The 21,626-nt window shown below is 40.1% G+C and overlaps 1 protein-coding gene across 9 annotated transcripts in view; it reads right to left on the bottom strand.

Moving 5' to 3' along the window:
- The window catches only part of EVI5 (ecotropic viral integration site 5), a 237,619-nt gene that overhangs the window by 165,570 nt on the left and 50,423 nt on the right, over positions 1–21,626 (bottom strand). The window contains exon 1 of one of the 9 annotated variants that reach the window (XM_008264882.4): positions 10,947–11,039. The exons of the other annotated variants lie outside the window; for them this stretch is intronic. Coding sequence (XP_008263104.1) covers positions 10,947–10,960 — 14 coding nt within the window. The 5' untranslated portion in view covers positions 10,961–11,039. Of the gene's footprint in view, positions 1–10,946; positions 11,040–21,626 lie in introns of those variants that run through there. 9 annotated transcript variants of the gene reach the window in all.

Raw genomic sequence — 21,626 nt, 5'->3', positions numbered from 1 at the left:
TTCACAACCACTAGGATGGTTATATCAGAAAGATAAATAATAAGTGTTTGTGAGAACAAGGAGCCAATGGAACTTTGTCATATACTAGTGGTAGAAATATAATATGGTGTAAAACTTTGGAAAACAAGTTCCTCAAATGGTTAAACAGAGAATTACCACCACCTGCTACTCCTAGATACATATCCAAAAGAAATGAAATGTGTAATATTGTGCAGCCATGAAAAGGAACGAAGTTCAGCTACATGCTACAACACAGATAAACTTTGCAACATCTTGCTAAGTTAAAGAAACTAATCACATCGCTTCTCGGCCTTTTGGCTAAGATCAAGTGAAGAAACTAATCACAAAAAGACAAATACTGTATGATTACATATACATGAAATGTCTAGAAGACAGAAATAGATTAGTTACAGTGAGGACTAGGAGGTGAGGAGGTGTGCTGGGATGGGCAGTGCTTACTAATGGTGTTTGGCTTCTCTCTGGGGTGATGAAAAAGTTCAAAAATTGACTGCATTGACAGTTGTACAATTCTGTGACTACAATACTAACTAACTACAATACTAACTAAACATTTAAAGTGGATTAGTTGTATGGTATATGAATATCTCCATAAAGTTGTTAAATAGGAATAAAAAGGTAAAACATATGACTAGCAATAAAAATCAGAAAAAAGTTTCGAAGTGTTGGGTTTGCTATAAAGGATACAAAGCAATATTCTGGGATGGTGCACATTTTTAAGATGATAAGTTTCTAAGTCTAAACAGGAATGTAAAGTATACACAAGTAGAGACATTTGTCAAAACAAACTGTACATTTATAAACTATATATGTCTATGCAAACTGCTCATCAATTTTTAAAAAAGACTTATTTTGGGGCCAGTGCTGTGGCCTGGCGGGTAAACTTGCTGCCTGCAGTGCCAGCATCCCATATGGACACTGGTTTGAATTCCAGCTGCTCCACTTCCGATCCAGCTCTCTGCTATGGGCTGGGAAAGCAGAAGAAGATGGCTCAAATCCTTGGGCCCCTGCACCCATGTGGGAAGACCCAGAAGAAGCTCCTGGCTCCTAGCTTCAGACTGGCGCAGCTCTGGCCATTGCAGCCAACTGGGGAGTGAACCAGAGGATGGAAGACCTCTCCCTCTCTTTCTCTCTCTCTCTTTCTCTGACTCTCCTTCTCTCTGTGTGTAACTCTTTCAAATGAATAAATAAATAAATCCTTAAAAAAATAATAAGATGGCTCAAGTGCTTGGGTCCCTGTACCTACATGGGAAACCTGAAAGAAGCTCCAGGCTCCTGGCTTCAAATTGGCCCAGCTCTGGCCATTGCATGTTTGCGCGCTCGCTCGCTCTCGCTCTCTCTCTCTCTGCCTTTGTAATTCTTTAAAAATAAGTAAATAAATATTTTTTAAAAAGTATTTGTTTGGGGACCAGCGCTGTGGCGCAGCGGATTAACACCCTGGCCTGAAGCTCCGGCATCCCATATGGGCGCCAGTTTGAGTTCCGGCTGCTCCTCTTCCAACCCAGCTCTCTCCTATAGTCTGGGAAAGCAGCAGAAGACGGCCCAAGTCCTTGGGACCCTGCACCTGCAGGGGAGACCCAGAAGAGGCTCCTGGCTCCTGGCTTCGGGTCGGTGCAGCTCTGGCCATTGCAGCCATCTGAGGAGTGAACCAGAGGATGGAAGACCTCTCTCTTTCTGCCTCTCCTCTCTCTGTGTAACTTTGACTTTCAAATAAATAAATAGATCTTAAAAAGACAAAAAAAGTATTTGTTTAAAATATTCTGTTTAATGGCACTAGGGGGAGTGAAAATTAAGTGAAAAACTACCGCCTTTTATCATTGTAAGTCCTTAGAACTTTATAGAAACCATTACTAATACTTTTAAAAGATTACTTTTGGTATATTTTTGTAACAAAACGAAACTATAAATATTTCACTTCAGGCCTGCAGTGTGGCACAGCAGGTTAATCCTCCACATTCAGCGCCAGCATCCATGTGGGTGCCGGTTCTAGTCCCGGCTGCTCCTCTTCCCATCCAGCTCTCTGCTGTGGCCTGGGGAAGCAGTAGATGGCCCAGGTCCTTGGGCCCCTGCACCCACATGGGAGACCAGGAAGAAGCACCTGGCTCCTGGCTTCAGAATGGCAACACTTCAGCCGTTGCGGCCATTTGGGGAATGAACTAGTGGAAGAAAAACCTCTCCCTCTGTCTGTAACTCTACCTCTCAAATAAATAAATAAAATCTTAATAAAAAATACTTCATTTCTACCTTTTCAAATTTCTTGGTCATTCCAGCAAATTTTATGTTTCACTTATTTATTTTCATTTACTTGAAAGGCAGAGCAACAGAGAGCGAGAGGGGAAAAAAAGAGGGAAGAAGGGAAAGAGGGAGAAAATCTTCCATCTGGTTTACTCCCCAAATGCTTGCAACAGCCAAGGCTGAGCCAGGCCAAAGGCAAATCCCAGGAACTCCATCTGATGTCTCACTTGTGTGACAGGGACCCAAATAACCTCAGCTACCATCTGGTGCCTCCCAGGTTGCACATTAGCAGGAAGCTGGATCAGAAGCAGAGGCAGTACTTAATCCCAGGCACTCCAATATGGGATTTGGGTGTCCCAAGTGGGGGTTTAACCAGGACACCTATACCAGGACACCTGCTCCCCCAGTGAATTTTAGAATGAAGAAAAACTTAAGAATTTCTATAATAAAAAAAAAAATTCCCAAGAAAGTTAAAACATTTTAGAAGGTTAGAAGAAATACTTGAATTGATAAGATCAAGTTCTTCCCCAGTGAACTTGAACTACAAGCCACAAGCTGCATGATGGACTGCATATATGATGGTGGCCCTGTAAGATTATAATGAGGGGGCCAGCACTGTGACATAGTGGATAAAGCCATTGCCTGTGACGCGAGCATCCTATATGGGTGCCGATTAGTGTCCTAATTGCTCCACTTCTGATCCAGCTCTCTGTTAATGGCCTGGGAAAGCAGTGGAAGATGTCCCAAATGCTTGGGCCCCTGTCACCACAAGGGAGATCAGGATGAAGCTACTGGCTCCTGGCTTCAGCTTGGCCCCAGCCCTGGCCATTGCAGCCATCTCTAGGGACCAAGCCATAGATGAAAGATATCTCTTTCTCTCTCTCTCTCTCTCTCTCTCTCTCTATCCCTCTCCCTCTCTCTCTTCTTCTCAGTCCCCCTCCCAATGTATATAACTCTTCCAAATACATAAATAAATCTTAAAAATATATATTATAATGGAACTGAAAAACTTATCACCCAACCAAAAACTTGGCTGTCATGATTCTGTAGTGCAATGCATGACTCACGTGTGTGAGGTGATGCTGATGTAAACAAACCTACGGTGCCAGTGGTATAAAAATGCAGCACACAGGGTCGGCGCTGTGGCACAGCAGGTAAAGCCGCCACCTGCAGTGATGGCATCCCATATGGGTGCTGGTTTGAGACCTGGTTGCTCCACTTCTGATCCAGCTCTCTGCTATGGCCTGGGAAAGCAGTAGGAGATGGCCCAAGAGCGTGGGCCCCTGCATCCACTTCGGAGACCTGGAGGAGGCTCCTGGCTCCTGGCTTCAAATCAGAGCAGCACAGACTATTGCAGTTAGTTGGGGAACGAACCAGCAGATGGAAGACCTCTCTCTCTGCCTCTCCTCTCTCTGTGTAACTCTTTCAAATAAATAAAAAATCTTTAAAAAAATATATAGCACACACAACTATATACACACTGCATTAATACTTGCTAATGATAATACACAATGTTACTAGTTTACATATTTACTAAACTTATAAGTGTACTCCTATTTATATTTTAAAAAGTTAATTGTAAAAACATCTCAAGCAGGCTCTTCAGGAGTTGTCCAGAAAAAGGTATGGAGAGACCAACTTCCTGCATGTTGCTGCCCTTTGGGTCAGGGAGGTGAAGACAGTGACATTGATTATTGATTATCTCCCTCTCCCCTTTTCCCTCTTCTTCTCTCTCTCCTTTTCTGTCTCTCTGCCTTTCAAGTAAATGAAAATAAATAAGACATTGACTATGCCCTGTGTAGTGCTATGTGTGTATTTGTGTCTCATCTCTCAACTTGCATACAAAAAAGTTTTTAAAACATTTAATTTTAAATAGAAAAAAGGTCACAGAATAAGCATATAAAGAAATAAAACATTTTTGTACAGATCCACAATATGCTAGGTGTAACTATAAAACAATCAGAAAGTTTAAAATATTTTTTTAAAGCTTGTTACTCATGCCGGTGTCACGGCTCACTAGGCTAATCATCCGCCTTGCGGCGCCGGCATACCGAGTTCTAGTCCCGGTCAGGGCGCCAGATTCTGTCCCGGTTGCCCCTATTCCAGGCCAGCTGTCTGCTGTGGCCAGGGAGTGCAGTGGAGGATGGCCCAAGCACTTGGGCCCTGCACCCCATGGGAGACCAGGATAAGTACCTGGTTCCTGCCATCGGATCAGCACGGTGCGCCGGCCGCAGCAGCCATTGGAGGGTGAACCAACGGCAAAGGAAGACCTTTCTCTCTGTCTCTCTCTCTCACGGTCCACTCTGCCTGTCAAAAAAATAAAATGAAAAATAAAAAAATAAATAAAAAAGCTTATTACTCAGGGTCGGTTCTGTGGTGTAGCAGGTAAAACCGTTGCCTGCAGTGCCAACATCCTATATAGGTGTCGGTTCGAGTACCAGCTGCTCCACTTTTGATCCAGCTCTCTGCTGTGGCCTGGGAAAACAGTAGGAGATGACCCAAGTCCTTGGGCCCCTGCACCAATGTGGGAGATCCAGAAGAAGCTCCTGACTCCTGGTTTCGGATAGGCACAGCTCCAGCCGTTGAGGCCATCTGGGGAGTGAACCAGCAGACAGAAGACTTCTCTCTCTCTCTCTCTCTTTCTCTCTCTCTGCCTCTGCCTCTCTGTAACTCTTTTAAGTAAATAAATAAAATCTCAAAAAAAGTTTATTGACTCCTTTTGTCTCTCCTCTCCTTTTATGTTCTCTTTCTCGTTTATTTTTCTACCATCTCTTGTCTCTTCCTTCTCTTTCTTTTTTAGTGTCTTGCTCTTGTGTTCTTTCTGTTTTGCTGTTTTCTGCTTGTCTTTCTTCTTGCTTTCCTTCTAGTTTCTTTCTCTATTTTACAATTTTGTTTCTCTTCCCCCACCTTGACTTAATAATATTCTTTGTCTTTTCTTATTTTTTCTCCCTTTTGCTTTTTTTCATCACCTTTTCTTTCCCTTTCCTACTCTTCTATTTTTAAATCTTCATGTGTTCTTCTCTCTTCCTCATTTTGGTTTCATTTTCTTTGCCTGTCTCCCACCTTCCCTCATGTCTTTCCTCTTTTTCTCATGTCTTTTCACATTTTTTCTTTCTAAATTTCCATTTCTTCTTTTTCCTGCCTTTTACATTTTCTTTCTCTTTTAGTTACTGTCTTTCAATTTCTTTTTTGGTCCCTTTTATTTTTCTTTTCTCACAATAAAATAAAATAAAACTGAGTAAAAACTCTATAGTAAACTAAGGTTAATTTATTATAAAAAATATATTTTTAAAATATTTATTTACTTATTTATCTGAAAAGCAGTTCCATCTGCTGGATAACTCCCAAAATGGCCACAACAGGATGAGCCCAGGAGCCTAGAGCTTGATCTGGGCTTCCACGTGGGTGGCAGGGAACCAAGGACCTAGACCATCTCCTGCTACTTTCCCAGGCACTTTAGCAGGGAACTGGATCAGAAATAGAACAGTCAAGAATTGAACTAGCATGCTCATATTGGATGCTGGTATTATAGCCCGCAGTTTAAGCAACCCATGGTGCTACAACGAAGGCCTCAGAAAAAAAAATTTTCTAAATATTTGGTGTAGCCTAAGTGTTTGGTGTCATAAGGCCCACAGCAGTGTATGGTAATGTCCTAAGATCTTCACATTCATGACCACCACTTGCTGACTCATTCAGAGCAACTTCCAGGACTTCAGGCCTTGTCATGGTTAATACGCTATACAGCCAGATAATTTTTTATATTTTACAACATATATCATTGTGCTTTTTCTATGTTTAGATACACAGACACTTTCTATTATGCTGTAACTGTCTACAGCCCAGTGAGATGCTGTACAAGTGTCAGTCTAGGAGCAATAAATAGGCTACACCACACAGCCCAGGTGTGTAGTAGGCTATACATCTAAGTTTGAGTACATACACTTTCTCATGTTAGCGCAGTGACTAAATCATCTAATGAAACATTTTTAGAACATCTCTGTCATCAAGTGACACATGACTATATTTAGCCATGGCATACAGAAAGAATTTACACATGCTTTAAGGATATGCAGTTAGAATTAACTAATTTTATTCTTTATTACTAAAAGAGGTCATAAAATAACTCAGGGAGATTCCTAAGCAGGCTGCCACCTGGTTTCATTATAGTTAAAATATTCGGACATGGTGGTGGACGGGCAAATTACCTGAAAGTCAACAATCACAGACTGGAGCCTGGCAACTGGGGAAATGGTAATGAAGCATTACTCATGGGTTTGTGGGCTAATGAGAAGTCTATCCACAACTTGGTGATTTTCCTCCTCCCACACTGCATGGATTTATTAGGGGAGGAAAAAAGCTATCCATAATTTCCCTCTGACTAATACAAGAAGAAATTCATCAGATGAAAGGAAAAGAATAATACACAAGTAGAAGTACTGTACACTGTATTCAAAGATACTCCCCACAGGTTTGTGTGGCCTCCAGATCATTGCTTACCTACCACTACCATACAATTACACACAGTCCCAGGTCTGCTCATCCTTCAAGAATACTTCCAGACTGAGCATTAGAGGTTGGATTTCTAATTTATTTTTTACATTCTACTTATTATTTTCATTTTATTCAAAAAGCAAAAAGACAGAGATAGACACACAGAGATCTTCCATCTGCTAGTTCACTCCCCATATGCCGGCAATGGCCAGGGCTGGGCCAGGCTGAAGCCAGGAACTATAACTCAGGCCAAGTCTCAAGTCTCCCATACAGTTGGCAGGGATTCACCCACTGGAGTCATCACCCAATGCCTCCCAGAGTATGCTTTAGCAGGAGGCTAGAATGGGAAGCAGAGCCAGAACCCTGCTAGCATTCCAAGTAGTACCTTAACCACCATACCAAATGCCCATCCCAGAAGTTGGATTCTGCTACCCGGAGGACATTCAATTCTCAGTCTCCTAACTGGGAAACTCCAAGTTTCTCTTAGAGTAGCTCCAAATCTAAGGGCAATCATTCAAAATGGCTATAGTACATATTAGCTGAGTTGGGGGTGCAGAGGCCAAGCTGGACTTTTCAAATAGTATCAAAGGTGAAAAAGTCCAGGACTCATGGCTTCCAGAAGCACAGGAGACTTGATATAGAGAAAACATTTTTTGATTTTCCTAATGGGTAGGATTAGGAAACAAGCTGAGAACAAGAGAACACTCCATTATCTTAGATAACCATCCCCAAATCTTTAGTTCTGAGAATTGAACCTTCTCAGAACTCACCAAGGTGCCACATATCAAAGGAAACTGGCAGTATGTGTCCTTGATGATGGGCAGATCAGAAAAAAAGAGTAGCAGCTCATGTGTTGGCAGCATGCATGTGACCCCCCAAAAAAAACTCATCTACAGTACATGTATTATAGATATTTATTTATATAGTATAGCATGTTTAGCATACATAGTCTGTTTACTATGTATAGTGTATTTAGTTCACTTATTTATATAGTACAGTATAGACTGAAAAATAAAAAGGAGAAGAGGAAAAAGAACAGGGTATCTTTGGAGTATTTGGAGTGTACAGCACTTGGGGACATCCACGTTAAAACTACAGCAGCTGAAAAGACAAGTCTGAATCTCACAAGAGAGGGGAAGACTATAAACAGAAATTTGGCAACCATAAGCAAAAAGTTCATATTAAACTTTTTGAGAATCCTACTGTACTAAGCAAAATGTTTTCGTGTGGATACCAGAACTAAGCTGGAAAGATACAACAGCAATTGGTCAACATGCCAGTTGGTAATCTGCAAGCCTATAACATATTTTATAAGGATCTAATGAAGTTAAAGAAGAAAAATTCAATGAGAAAAACATTTGGAAAGCTAAATACATTACACTTAGAAGTGGAAAGCTCCTTTTCTAACTTTTCAATCATCTCTTATAATGTTCATGCCAAAGAAACAGGATATTGTGGCCTGTGCTGTGGAATAGCGGATAAAGCCACAGCCTGCAGTGCCGGCATCCCATGTGGGCAACAGTTCAAGTCCTGGCTGCCCTACTTCCAATCCAGCTCTCTGTTGTGTCCTGGGAAAGCGGTAGAAGATGGCCTAAGCCTTGGGCCCCTGCACCCACATGGGAGACCTAGAAGAAGCTCCTAGCTCCTGGCTTCAGATCAGCCTGGCTCTGGCTATTGCAGCCAATTAGGGAGTGAACCAGCAGATGGAAGACTTCTCCCTCTCTGCCTCTGCCTCTCTAACTCTGCCTTTCAAATAAATAAATAAACCTTAAAAAAATAAAAAATAAAAAAAATTTAAAAAAGTAGGATGTGAACATGCTGGGAAAGGAAGGGCAACCTGCCAACTAAAAGATCAGCAAGCAAATGAGTAACACCAAACTTGCTTGAGTCCATTTGGGCTGCTTTAACAAAACACCTTAGACTGGGTAATCTATAAACCACAAAAACCTACTACTGCTCACAGTTCTGAAGGCCAGGAAGTCCAAGGTAAGGCACAGCAGACTGAGTGTCTGGTAGGGGCCCGTTTCTCCCAGGTGGTACCCCTCTCAAGCCTTTTATGAACACACCGATCCCATTCATCAGGATGGAACTTCTCAAAGGCCCCACTTCTTACTCTCTCACATTAGGATTAGACTTCAATACACAGATTTGGGAAGGCTATCAAGATTTAGACAGTAACAAAATGACACACATAACTCAGAGCAGGGTCACACCCTTTCATATGAACAACATCAAGCACAAATCTCTATCTCAGAGAGATGAAGGAGAATTAAGAGAAAACACAAGGAATTAGCACAAGAAACAACTTAGTTGTTGCCCGTGTAAAAAGGAGGTACCTATAATGACAGATTTTTCTTTTGTTTTATTTAAGATAAAAGCCCAGAGAAGGTAAATACAAGAGTCAGAGCTTCCTTGTAAAATCTGGATCAGAAAATGATGATTTGGCTTCATAAGAATATTCCAGACAGCCTGTTAACATTTCACTTCTGGCTGGTGCCGCAACTCACTTGGCTAATCTGCCACTTGCGGCGTCAGCACCCAAGGTTCTAGACCCGGTTGGGGCGCCGGATTCTGTCCTGGTTGCTCCTCTTCCAGTCCAGCTCTCTGCTGTGGCCCGAGAGGGCAGTGGAGGATGGCCCAAGTACTTGGGCCCTGCACCCACATGGGAGACCAGGAGGAAGCACCTGGCTCCTGGCTTCGGATCGGCACAGCGCAACGGCTGCAGAGGCCATTTGGGGGGTTAACCAACAGAAAAGGAAGACCTTTCTGTCTCTCTCTGACTCACTGTCTAACTCAGCCTGTCAAAAAAAAAAAAAAAAAAAAAAAAAAAAGATAATGATTTCACTTCTGATGCCCATGCTGTGCCATAGCAGGTTAAAGCCCTGGCCTGAAGCGCCGGCATCCCATATGGGCGCTGTTTCTATTCCCAGCTGCTCCTCTTCCGATCCAGCTCTCTGCTATAGCCTGGAATAGCAGCAGAAGATGGCCGAAGTCCTTGGGGCCCTGTACCCACATGGGAGACCTGGAAGAAGTTCCTGGCTCCTGACTTCGGATCGGCACAGCTCTGGCTGTCTGCCATCTGGGGAATGAACCAGTGGATGGAAGACCTCTTTCTCTCTGTCTCTGCCTCTCCTTCTCTCTCTCTCTCTGTAACGCTTTCAAATAAATCTTAAAAAAAAAAAAAAAAAGGAAAAAAGTTTCACTTCTTAAACATCTTAATTTCAAAACAGACTGTCTGAAGCTAAGATAATTACAATGGAACAAATTGTACAATTACTTAAATTAATTACAAGGGTACTTCAAAAACTGGAAAAGTTAAACTAGAAATTTATTCTGACACAAAACTTCTTGAAGTCTATAGGTTTTTAATAATACACATTTTCAATGAACTTCTAGAAAATCCCATGTCATTAAATTCTTTAGGAAATGAGAGAATAGCTAAAAAGAAATTTCAAACAACCCTCAATGAAAAGAAAGACAGAGTTTGGATACAGATTTAGACAGTTTTTTATAATTAAAAATGCATGAAGTTTTAACGGAGACTTAGGAATTTCTTTTTTGCTTGGATGATTTTGGAGGCTATCTCCAGCAAAACTGAGATAATGCTGTGGCAGTAAAACGACAAACATTAGACAGATGCTAGAACAGCTTGTTCAGCCTGTCCAACAGAAACATAATGCAAGCCATTTAATGTAATTTTAAATGCTCTAGAAGACTAGGTGAAGTTAATTTCAATAATTTTATCAAATATATTCAAAGTGTCACTTCAACATGTAATAAAAAATTTTTTAACTAATGAGATCTTTTTTTCTAGTCAAGTTTTAAAATCTAGTATACATTTTACTCTTATGGTATATCATTGCATATCAGTGTTACAAATGCCACAGTGATTACCATACTGAACAGTGCAGGTTCAGATATTAGTAAGATACAATCAAGTATACATTAAGGTCTCAAAGATTCCTGCTTACCATATTTTTAAATATATATATATACACACACACACACATATATATATTAAAAGCACTTCCCATTTCTTTATTCTCATGTCACCCCAAAAATATGCTAGAAATATCTGATCCCAACTAACAATAAAGCAAATAAACCAAATTTTAAATGCCTACAAATAATGGCTGTTTAACATCTAAATTAATAACATTCCTTCTTAATTACAATGTACTGCTATTACACTTGAAACTCACCTCTTTAAATTCATCTCTTCCAAAGCTTTTGTATGTTTAAAATGAAAAAGAAACTGCACGTTTAACACATGGGGTAAAATGCAGTCCTGTTTTAACTTTAAGACAATTAATGATTAACTATTATCAAACAGATCTTTGACACTGCACTAAATCCTTCATGTCTTTCTAAAGTTGCCACATATACTTATTTTTAAAAAGGAATAGCTACAGTAAAACTACACGAAGGAAAGGGTTTTCTTATAGAATTTGGTATTTGTGTTTTTTAAATCTTAATTTTCTAAAATATTGTCATTTTTATATCTTTTGAATCAAGGAGAGTAAAATAATACAATCGGTAATTCATGTATAATTGGGGAAAGAAACCATACATCTTAAATTTTCCCCCAGACTCATTATGTTCTTAGAGTGGCAGGGCAGAAGAGAGGGAAGAGAGCTAGATCTTGGTATTTGCCATTTTATTTTTTATTAAAGTTAGAGAGAAGTAATTTTCAACTAGAATTGTTCTCCTAAGGCAAAACAAGATGTTGCTACATGCACCTGATCCTCCACACAGATATCCTTCTCCTGGATTCTTGTTTTAGCAATATTTTTTTAAAAAAGATATGGGGCCAGCGTCGTGGTGCAGTGGGTTAATGCCCTGGCCTGAAGTGTCGGCATCCCATATGGGTGCGTGTTCTAGTCCGGGCTGCTCCACTACCGATCCAGCTCTCTTCTGTGGCCTGGGAAAGCAGTGGAAGATGGTCCAAGACCTTGGGCCCCTGCACCTGAGTAGGAGATCTGGAAGAAGCTCCTGGCTTTCTTCTGAATGGGCAGACAGCAGGACCTCTTTCATGTGGCTTAATTAAATCAGGCTCAAAATCCATAAAGCCTAAATTCTGTTCCTCAGGAATTTATTTCTTGCCTCCATTTTCCATTTCAAAGGAACCATGCCTCAGCATAAAAAGCAAAATTTTCAGTAATAAAACTCAGCAGTAAATTATTTCTAAAGCTGAGAAGATGTAACACTTATAATATATGTAACTTCTAAACTGGATTATCAAATAACAAATCAATTTTTCTAATCTAATTCATACTTTTTCATCATGCCAAAGGGAAATGTAAAATTTAACTAAAAATTGTCATTCTTGCCGTAATAGAGTAACAGAGACTATATTTACCCTCTTCCTTAAAACAACCAAAAAAAAAACGGAAAAAATATATGAAAGTATATGTGAAAAACAATGGTTTTCAACGGTCTGGACAGTAGATAATAATTCTTGAGATAAATTACATAAACCATATGATTTTCACCTTACTCATCGTGAGAGTTTCCAGAGCCTGACATGGAAGGGAAAATTCAACAGAGAAGGATCCTGCCTGAACTGAGGAGATGGAGCTAAGGCAAGTCAGACAAGCTACGTCTTTAGTCAGCTACAGTTAGATTAAGATGGCAAGAGTGCACAGGACAGAGCACCAGAGAGGAAACTACAGAAGCAGAGACCTGCAGAGACTGGTAAAGAATCCCCATCAAATATCCAGCTGGGAACCCACCAGCTCAATCACAAAGAAAATTACTCAATACCAGAGAAAAAAACCACCTCAAGTTACCTACACCACGGTCAACATTCACACAGGGCTGGGAATAGCACCTGTCCCCACCAGAGAGACAGGAAAAATCACACAATTAAAGGCACATTGGGTAGAGTACACCAAACGGTCTAGCCTTAGCAGAGAGAGAGAGTAATAGACCTGGACTGTACACAACTATTGAGCAAACTCTTCCCAAGTAATTTAACTGCACGCCAGAGAAAAGCTCAAGAATAGTTACAGGAAAACAGTCAAACACAGCAAGGTAAAATTCACAACACTAGACATCACATCAAAAATTATAGGGCAGGGGCCAGCCCTGTGGCATAGTGGGTAAAGCCGCTGCCAGAAGTGCCAGCATCCCATATGGGCACTGGTTCTAGTCCTGGCTGCTCCTCTTCAAATCTAGCTCTCTGCTACGGCCTGGGAAAGCAGTAGAAGATGGCCCAAATCCTTGGGCCCCTGCACTCACGTGGGAGACCCAGAAAAAGCTGCCGGATCCTGGCTTTGGATTAGCCCAGCTCCAGCCTCTGCGGACATTTGAGGAATGAAACAGCAGATGAAAGACACTCTTTTTCTCTCTCCCTCCCTCCCTCCCTCCATCCATCCTTTGTCCTCTCTGTAATTCTGCCTTTCAAATAAATAAATAAATCTTAAAAAAAAAATTAGCTGGCAGTGGAGGGCACTGTGGTTAAGCTCCCAGCAGGAACGCCTGCACTCCATACTAAACTGCCTGGGATGGATTCCCACGATTGCTTCTGATCCAGCTTCCTGTTAATGCACAAACTGGGAGGCAGCTCAAGTGCTTGGGTCCCTTCCACCCACATGGGAGATCCAAAGAGAATTCTTGGCTTCTGGATTTGGCCTAATCCAGGCCTGGCCCAGCCTCACCTGTTATGGGCAATCGGGGAGTAAATCAAAGGGTGGAAGACCTCTCTCTCTCTCCCATGTTCTCTCTCTGCCACTATGCCTTTCAAATTAATCAAATAAATAAAAATAATTTTAAAAAAATGGGTCATCACTTTCAGCAATGGACAGATCAATTAGACAGAAAATTAGCTAGGAAACAACAGAGTTAATCGACACTATAGACCAAATGAATCAAAGGATATCTACAGAACTCTTCATCCTTCAGATGCAGAATACACACTCTTCTCACCAGTACATGGAACTTTCTCTATGATAGACCATATGCTAGGCCGTGAAGCAAGTCTCAGCAAATTAAAAAAAAAAAAAAATCATACCGTACATCTTCTCTGACCACAGTGTAATGAATCAACAAATCAACAAATCAAGAATTTCGAGAACATATGCAAACACATGAAGACTGAACAACATGTTTCTGAATGAACAATCGGTTATTGAAGAAATCAAAAGAAAAATAAAAAAATTTCTGGAAACAAATGAAGATGACAATATAACATGTCAAAACCTATGTGATACAGCAAAAGCAGAGTTCAGTGAAAAGATCAGTGAAACCAAGAGCTGATTTTCTGAAAAAATAAACAAAATTGATACACCACTGGCCCCACTAACCAAAAAAAGAGGGAGAAGACCCATATCAATAAAGTTAGAGATGAAAAAGGAAATGTAACAAGAGACACCACAGAAATAAAAAGAATCATCAGAAATTACTACAAAGAGCTGTACACCAACAAACCGGGAAACCTAGAAGAAATGGATAGATTCCTGGACATATACTACCTACCTAAATTGAGGCATAAAGTAATAGAAAACCTAAACAGACCCATAAAAAAGGCAGAAAGTGAATCACTCACTATAAAGACTCTCCAACAAAGAAAAGTTCAGGACCAGATGGCTCCACAGCTGAATTCTTCCAGACATTTAAAGAAGAACTAACTCTAATTCTTCTCAAACTATTTAAAACAATTGAAAGGGAGGGAATCCTCCCAAACTTCTTTTATGAAGCCAGCATCTCCTTAATTTCTAAACTTGAAAAAGATACAACAGAGAAAGAGAACTACAGACCAATTTCCCTGATGAACATAGACATAAAAATCCTCAACAAAATACTAGCCAATTGAATTCAACAACACATCAGAAAGATCATTCACTCAGACCAAAAGGGATTTATTCCTGGTATGCAAGGATGGTTCAACATTTGCAAATCAATCAATATGATACATCACATTCACAAACTGAAGAACAGAAACCATATGATTATCTCAATAGATGCAGAGAAATCTTTTTTTTTTTTTTTTTTTTTTTTTGACAGGCAGAGTGGACAGTGAGAGAGAGAGACAGAGAGAAAGGTCTTCCTTTTTGCCGTTGGTTCACCCTCCAATGGCCACCGCGGCTGGTGCGCTGCGGCTGGCGCACTGCGCTGATCCGATGGCAGGAGCCAGGTACTTCTCCTGGTCTCCCATGGGGTGCAGGGACTAAGCACTTGGGCCATCCTCCACTGCACTCCCTGGTCACAGCAGAGAGCTGGCCTGGAAGAGGGGCAACCGGGACAGAATCCAGCGCCCTGACCGGGACTAGAACCCAGTGTGCCGGCGCCGCAAGGCGGAGGATTAGCCTAGTGAGCCGCGGCGCCGGCTCCAAGAAATCTTTTGATAAAATACAACACCCTTTCATGATAAAAACTCTTAAGCAAATTGGGTATAGAAGAAACATTCTCCAACAGAATCAAGGCAAACTATGACAAACCCATGGCCAGCATCCTATTGAGTGGGGAAAAGCTGGAAGCATTTCCACTGAGATCCAGAACCAGACAAAGATGCCTACTTTCACCACTGCTATTAAATATAGTCCGGGAATCTTTAGCCAGAGCCATTAGGCAAGAAAAAAAAAATAACAAAGGGATACAAATTGGGAAGGAGGAAGTCAAGCTATCCCAATTTACAGATTACATGATTCTATATATAGTGGATCCAAAAGACTTCAGCAAGAGACTATTGGAACTCAAAGAAGAGTTTGGTAAAGTGGCAGGATATAAAATCAACACACAAAAATCAATAGCCTTTGTATACACAGACAATGCCACGCTGAGAAAGAACTTCTAAGACCAATCCATTCACAACAGCTACAAAAAAAATTAAATGCCTTAGAATAAATTTAACCAAGGATGCCAAAGACCTCTATGATGATAATTACAAAACATAAGCAAAGAAACAGAAGACAACTAAAAAAAGGAAAAATCTTCCATGTTTATGAATTGTTAGAATATCATCAAAATGTCCATTCTACCGAAAGCAATTTACAGATTCAATGCAATGCCAATCAAAATACCAAGGACATTCTTCTCAGATACAGAAAAAATGATGATGAAATTCATATGGAAATACAGGAGACACCAAATAGCTAAAGTAATTTTATACAACAAAAACAAAGTTGGAGGCATCACAATACCAGATTTCAAGACATCCTACAGGGCAGTTATAATCAAAACAGCATGGTACTGGCACAAAAACAGATGGATTGACCAATGGAACTGAACAGAAATGCCAGAAATCAACACACGCATCTACAACCAACTTACCTGTGACAAAGGAGCTAAAATAAATCCCTGGAGCAAGGACAGTCTCCAACAAATGGTGCTGGGAAAACAGGATTTCCACATGCAGAAGCATGAAGCAAGACCCCTACCTTACACCTTACACAAAAAATCACTCAAAATGCATTAAAGACCTAAATCTATTACCTGATAGCATCAACTAGTTAAAACTATACAGTGGTAAAAAAGAAAAAAATCCTATTATTTGCAACAAAATGGATGAAACTAGAAAACATCATACTTAGTAATATAAGCCAGTCCCCAAAGGACAAATATCATACATTCTACCTGATCTGTGATAACTAATACAGCACCTAAAAAGTAATCTATAGAAGTGAAATTGACACTAGGAGATGCAATGACTTTGAACAGTCCTTGTCTCAACTGTTAAGGAATAGTTTTTTTTCTTCTTCTGCATACTATTTGTTGAACTCTTTAGTACAGAGTTAGTCACATGTGTATAAAGTTAACTGAAAATAGATCTTAGTAAAAAATAAGAGTGGAAATAGGAGAGGGAAGAGGAGGAGGGCTAAGAGTGTGGGTGGGAGGGCAGGTACAGTGGGAAGAATCACTATTCCTAAACTTCTACTTATGAAATGCATGAAATTTATATTCCTTAAATAAAAGGTATCTGGGAAAATAAAATAAAAATAAAAAAATAAAAGATGGGTCATTCCCTTAAAAAAAATATTATCAGGCATGCATAGAAGGAGGAAGGCATACCCAGAAACAAGCAGAAACTGAATTAAACAAACCAACCAACCAATATTGACTCAAATGGTAGAATTATAAGACAAGGCCACTAAAAGTTAATGTTACTGTATTCCATATGTTAAAACATTTAGTAGAGAGATAAAAAAAAAAAAAACACTCAACTTTACTTCTAGAGATAAAAACTACAATGTGAGAGATGAAAAATATACTGGATGGGATTAACAGCAAAATAGATCTGGCAAAAGACAGTATTAGTCAATTTAAATACACAAGAACTTTTAAAAAAAATGAACACAGCACTGGTAAACTGTGGAATGACTTAACTGGCCTGATTTGTGTGTAATTACAATCTATGAAGAGGAGAGAAATAGAAAAAAATTTGAAGGAAAATGGCCCAAAAGTGTCCAAATTTGAAGAAAACTGCAAATCTACAAGAAGTCCAACAAACATCAAATATAAGAAACAAAGTTATAGCAAGACACCTCAGAAGCAAGTTGCCTAAAATCATTGACAAAGCAGAGGAAAAAAAAAGGCATTGAAAAGAGAAACAAGAAACGCACTGGATTTCTCAGTGAAAACCGTGCAAGAGAAGCCATCAATGAAACAACATCATTCATGAGGAGAACACTGACAACTTAGAGTTCTACAGTCAGAAAAGAAGGATCTTTAAAAATCAAAGGCAAAAAGCCGGCGCCGTGGCTCAATAGGCTAATCCTCCGCCTTGCGGCGCCGGCACAACACAGGGTTCTAGTCCTGGTCAGGGCGCCGGATTCTGTCCCGGTTGCCTCTCTTCCAGGCCAGCTCTCTGCTGTGGCCCGGGAGTGCAGTGGAGGATGGCCCAAGTGCTTGGGCCCTGCACCCCATGGGAGACCAGGAGAAGCACCTGGCTCCTGGCTTTGGATCAGCACAGTGCGCCTGCTGCAGCGTGCTGGCCGGGGCGGCCATTGGAGGGTGAACCAACGACAAAGGAAGACCTTTCTCTCTGTCTCTCTCTCTCTCTCACTGTCCACTCTGCCTGTCAAAAAAATAATAAATAAATAAATAAATAAATAAATAAAAAATAAAAATAAATCAAAGGCAAAATGAAGACTTTCTCAAACATACAAAAGCTAAATAAGGAAGCCTTTCAGAAGAAAGAAAATGATCAAATGGAACCCCAGATCTAAATAAAGGAAAGAAGAGCACCAACAACATAAACAAAAGTAAAATATATGACAAAATTTGCTCGAAAGACTGAAGGGAAGAAATACAAGTGTACTGTTTTAAGGTGCTGATACTACATGTGTAATGGTATGACATCCCCCAAAAGCACTCTGTGACAAGTTCAACACAAATATCATGAACTTTAATGTAATCACTAAATGACAGCATTGGGGTGGATTTTTGGCCTAGTTAAGATAACAGTTAGGACATCAGCATCCCATACTGGAGGGCCTGGGTTCAAATCCCAGTCCCAGCTCCCAATTTCAGCTTTCTACCAATGTATACGCCAGGAGGCAATGGATGGTGGCTCAAGAAATTCAGCCTCTGTTCTCACAGATTGAGTTGCCAGTTCCTGGCGTTGGCCCAATCCAGTCCTGGCTGTTGTGGGTTTCTGACAGTGAACCAGCATGAGCTTTATTTTTTTTTAAGACATTTATTTATTTGAAAGTCAGAGTTACAGAGAAAAAGGAAGAGACAGAGAACAGAGAGATCTTCCATTCACTGATGCACTCCCCAAATGGCCCTAATGGCTAGGGATGGGTCAAGCCAAAGAAAGCCAGGAGCCAGGAGTTTCTTCCAGATCTCCCACGTGGGTGCAGGGGCCCAAACAACTGGGCCATCTTCACTGCTTTCCCAGGCACATTAACAGGGAGCTAGATAAGAAGTGGAGCAGCTGAGTCTGGAACCAGCATGCTATAATGCCCCCGCCCCATTGTAAAGCCTTAATAAAACATATAACAAGCAAATACATAGAGACAGAAAGTAGATTAGTGGTTACAAGTGTATGCAAGAAGGGTGAAATGGGAAAGTAATGGGCACCAAGTTTCTTTTTGGGTTATTAAAATATTCTGAAATTGCACAATTCTATGAATATGCTAAAACATATTAAGTTGTACCCTTTAAAGGAATGAATTTTATGGCATATGACTAAATTCAAAATGAAAATACCAATAAAGAAACCGAAATAATAAAAAAAGTTTTCTTTAATCTACCCCTGCAAGATTATACTTCCTTCCTCACTCAAAATGTTTAGCCATCTAATTTACTTTGGCCAATAAAATGTTAAATAGAAATAATATGAACCACTCTAGCAAATATTTTAATGTATCTCAACTGTATCTCTTTTCCATCTGCCATAAGTACAGTTTATCCTGAATACAGGCTAGGTACAAGTCCTGAAGTGAAGAAGTGGAGAACAAAGATGTATCTAACTCACAGATTAATAGGAATATGAATATGAGCAAGAAATGAAACTTTCTTAACTAAAAAAAAGCAAATAGTCTATATACCCCCAATTAAAAGGCAAAGATTATTATTGTAGATTAATAGATGTATTTTTAAAAAATGAGATCCATCTATAGGCTGCCTAACAAACTTAAAAGAAAAAGAAAAAAAACAGAATAAAAGTAAAAGGGTGGAAAGATAAATAAAATATTAACACTATTCCAAAGACAGCTGCATGACTATACCAATAAAATACAGAGGACATTTCAAAGCAAACGGTATCACCAGAGATAAAGGTCATTTCACAAGAAGACCTAACAATCCTAAATGTTTATATAACTGATAACAGAACCTCAATTACAAAAAACAATGACAGAATTTAAAGAGACAAATTCACAATTATGTAAGTAACTGAAAGATCCAATATTCCTCTCTCAGTACCTGACATAACAAGTAAGAAGATAACCAGCAAAGATATAGTAGACTTGAAAAACACTGTCAACCACCTTGAACAAACTGACATTTACAGAATACTTCACCAAACAACAGCTGAACACACATTCTTCTCAAACACACATAAAACGTTCACCAAAACAGACCATATTCAGGGCCATAAAACGAGTCACCATAAATTTAGAAGGATGTTGCTAGCAAAAAACATTATTAGAAAAGGAAGATTACAGAGACATTACCAGGTCACAAGACATTATAGCTGAAGATCAAAACCATTTTAAGACAACTATAGACTAATTTCTCTCATAAACACAAATACAAAAATTCCAAATAAAATTTTTGTAAACCAAATCCAATAATATTTTATAAAGACAATATATCATGACCAAATGGGGTATATTCCATCAGAAATGAAAAGTTGGCTTAACATTCAAAAACCAAAGTTGTTTCCATATTTCAGACTAAAAAGAGGACAATCATATGATCATTTCAATACACGCATCATAAAAAGCATCTGACAAAATACAAAATATGTTTCATATAAACACTTGGTAAAATAGAATAGAAAGGAACCTCCTGAACCTTATGATAAGAAGCACCTGCTAAAACCTATTATTCATATCATATACTTCATGATTTCCTCTTAAGATGAGGAAAACAACAAGGATGTCTGTTTACCACCTCTATTCAAATTTATACTGAAGTAGAACATTCTAATCCACTGCAATAACCAGAAGACAAGAGATAAAAGTAAAAGTGCTCCTATTCACAGACAATATGCTCACATCTATACAGAAAATCTAATGGATTTCTTTTCAATCTATCAGAACACTAAGTGAATTTGGTAAGGTTATAGGAGACATGATCAAAACAAGAAAAAACAACTGTATTTCTATAAGCTGGCAATGAAAAATTGAAAATTAAACTTAGGACCCTGTGGGACCGGCACTATGGCGCAGTGGGTTAATGCCCTGGCCTGAAGCGCCAGCATCCCATATGGATACTGGTTCAAGACCCGGCTGCTCCACTTCCAATCCAACTCTCTGATATGGACTAGGAAAGCAGTAGAAGATGGCCCAAGTCCTTGGGCCTCTGCATCCGCGTAGGCTCTACCTCTCAAATAAATAAATAAAAACTCTGAAAAAAAAAAAAATCTGTTCTTTGGGAGAAATTTTTAAAAGAATAAGTCACAGAGAGGAAAAAATACTTAGAAATTATGTACTAAATAAAGGACCTATATATCAACTATGTAAAGAATTCTCAAGGCCGGCGCCACGGCTCACTAGGCTAATCCTCCGCCTTACGGCGCCAGCACACCGGGTTCTAGTCCCGGTCGGGGCACCAGATTCTGTCCCGGTTGCCCCTCTTCCAGGCCAATTCTCTGCTGTGGCCAGGGAGTGCAGTATAGGATGGCCAAAGTACTTGGGCCCTGCACCCCATGGGAGACCAGGATAAGCACCTGGCTCCTGCCATTGGATCAGCGCAGTGCGCCGGCCGCGGTGGCCATTGGAGGGTGAACCAACGGCAAAAAGGAAGACCTTTCTCTCTGTCTCTCTCTCTCACTGTCCACTCTGCCTGTCAAAAAAAAAAAAAAAGAATTCTCAAAAAGAAAGCAAATAATTTAACTTTTTAAAATCACAGAAGATATATAGATGGCAACAAATAAAAAAGATGTTCAACACCATCAAAGAAATGCAAAATAAAAACACATGAGGGGAGCTGGCATTGTGGTATAGCAGGTTAAGCCTCCACACCCCATATAAGCTCCAGTTCAAGTCCTGGCTGCTCTACTTCTGATCCAGCTCCCTGCCAATATGCCTGGGGAACCAGGAGAAGAAGGCCCAAGAGCTTGGGCCCCTCACACCTATATGGGAGACCTGGATGGAATTCCTGGCTCCTGGATGGAAAAAACACACACACACATGCACACACCCACACACACACACACACACACACACAAGAAGGGCACTGAGCCAAGTGATTCAGATGCCAGTTAGGTCACC

The sequence above is a fragment of the Oryctolagus cuniculus genome, chromosome 7 (genome assembly GCF_964237555.1).
Source record: "Oryctolagus cuniculus chromosome 7, mOryCun1.1, whole genome shotgun sequence".
In the NCBI taxonomy this organism is placed as follows: domain Eukaryota; kingdom Metazoa; phylum Chordata; class Mammalia; order Lagomorpha; family Leporidae; genus Oryctolagus; species Oryctolagus cuniculus.
The sequence above is the reverse complement of the archived record's forward strand: the minus strand, read 5'-3'. Positions and strand labels throughout refer to the sequence as shown.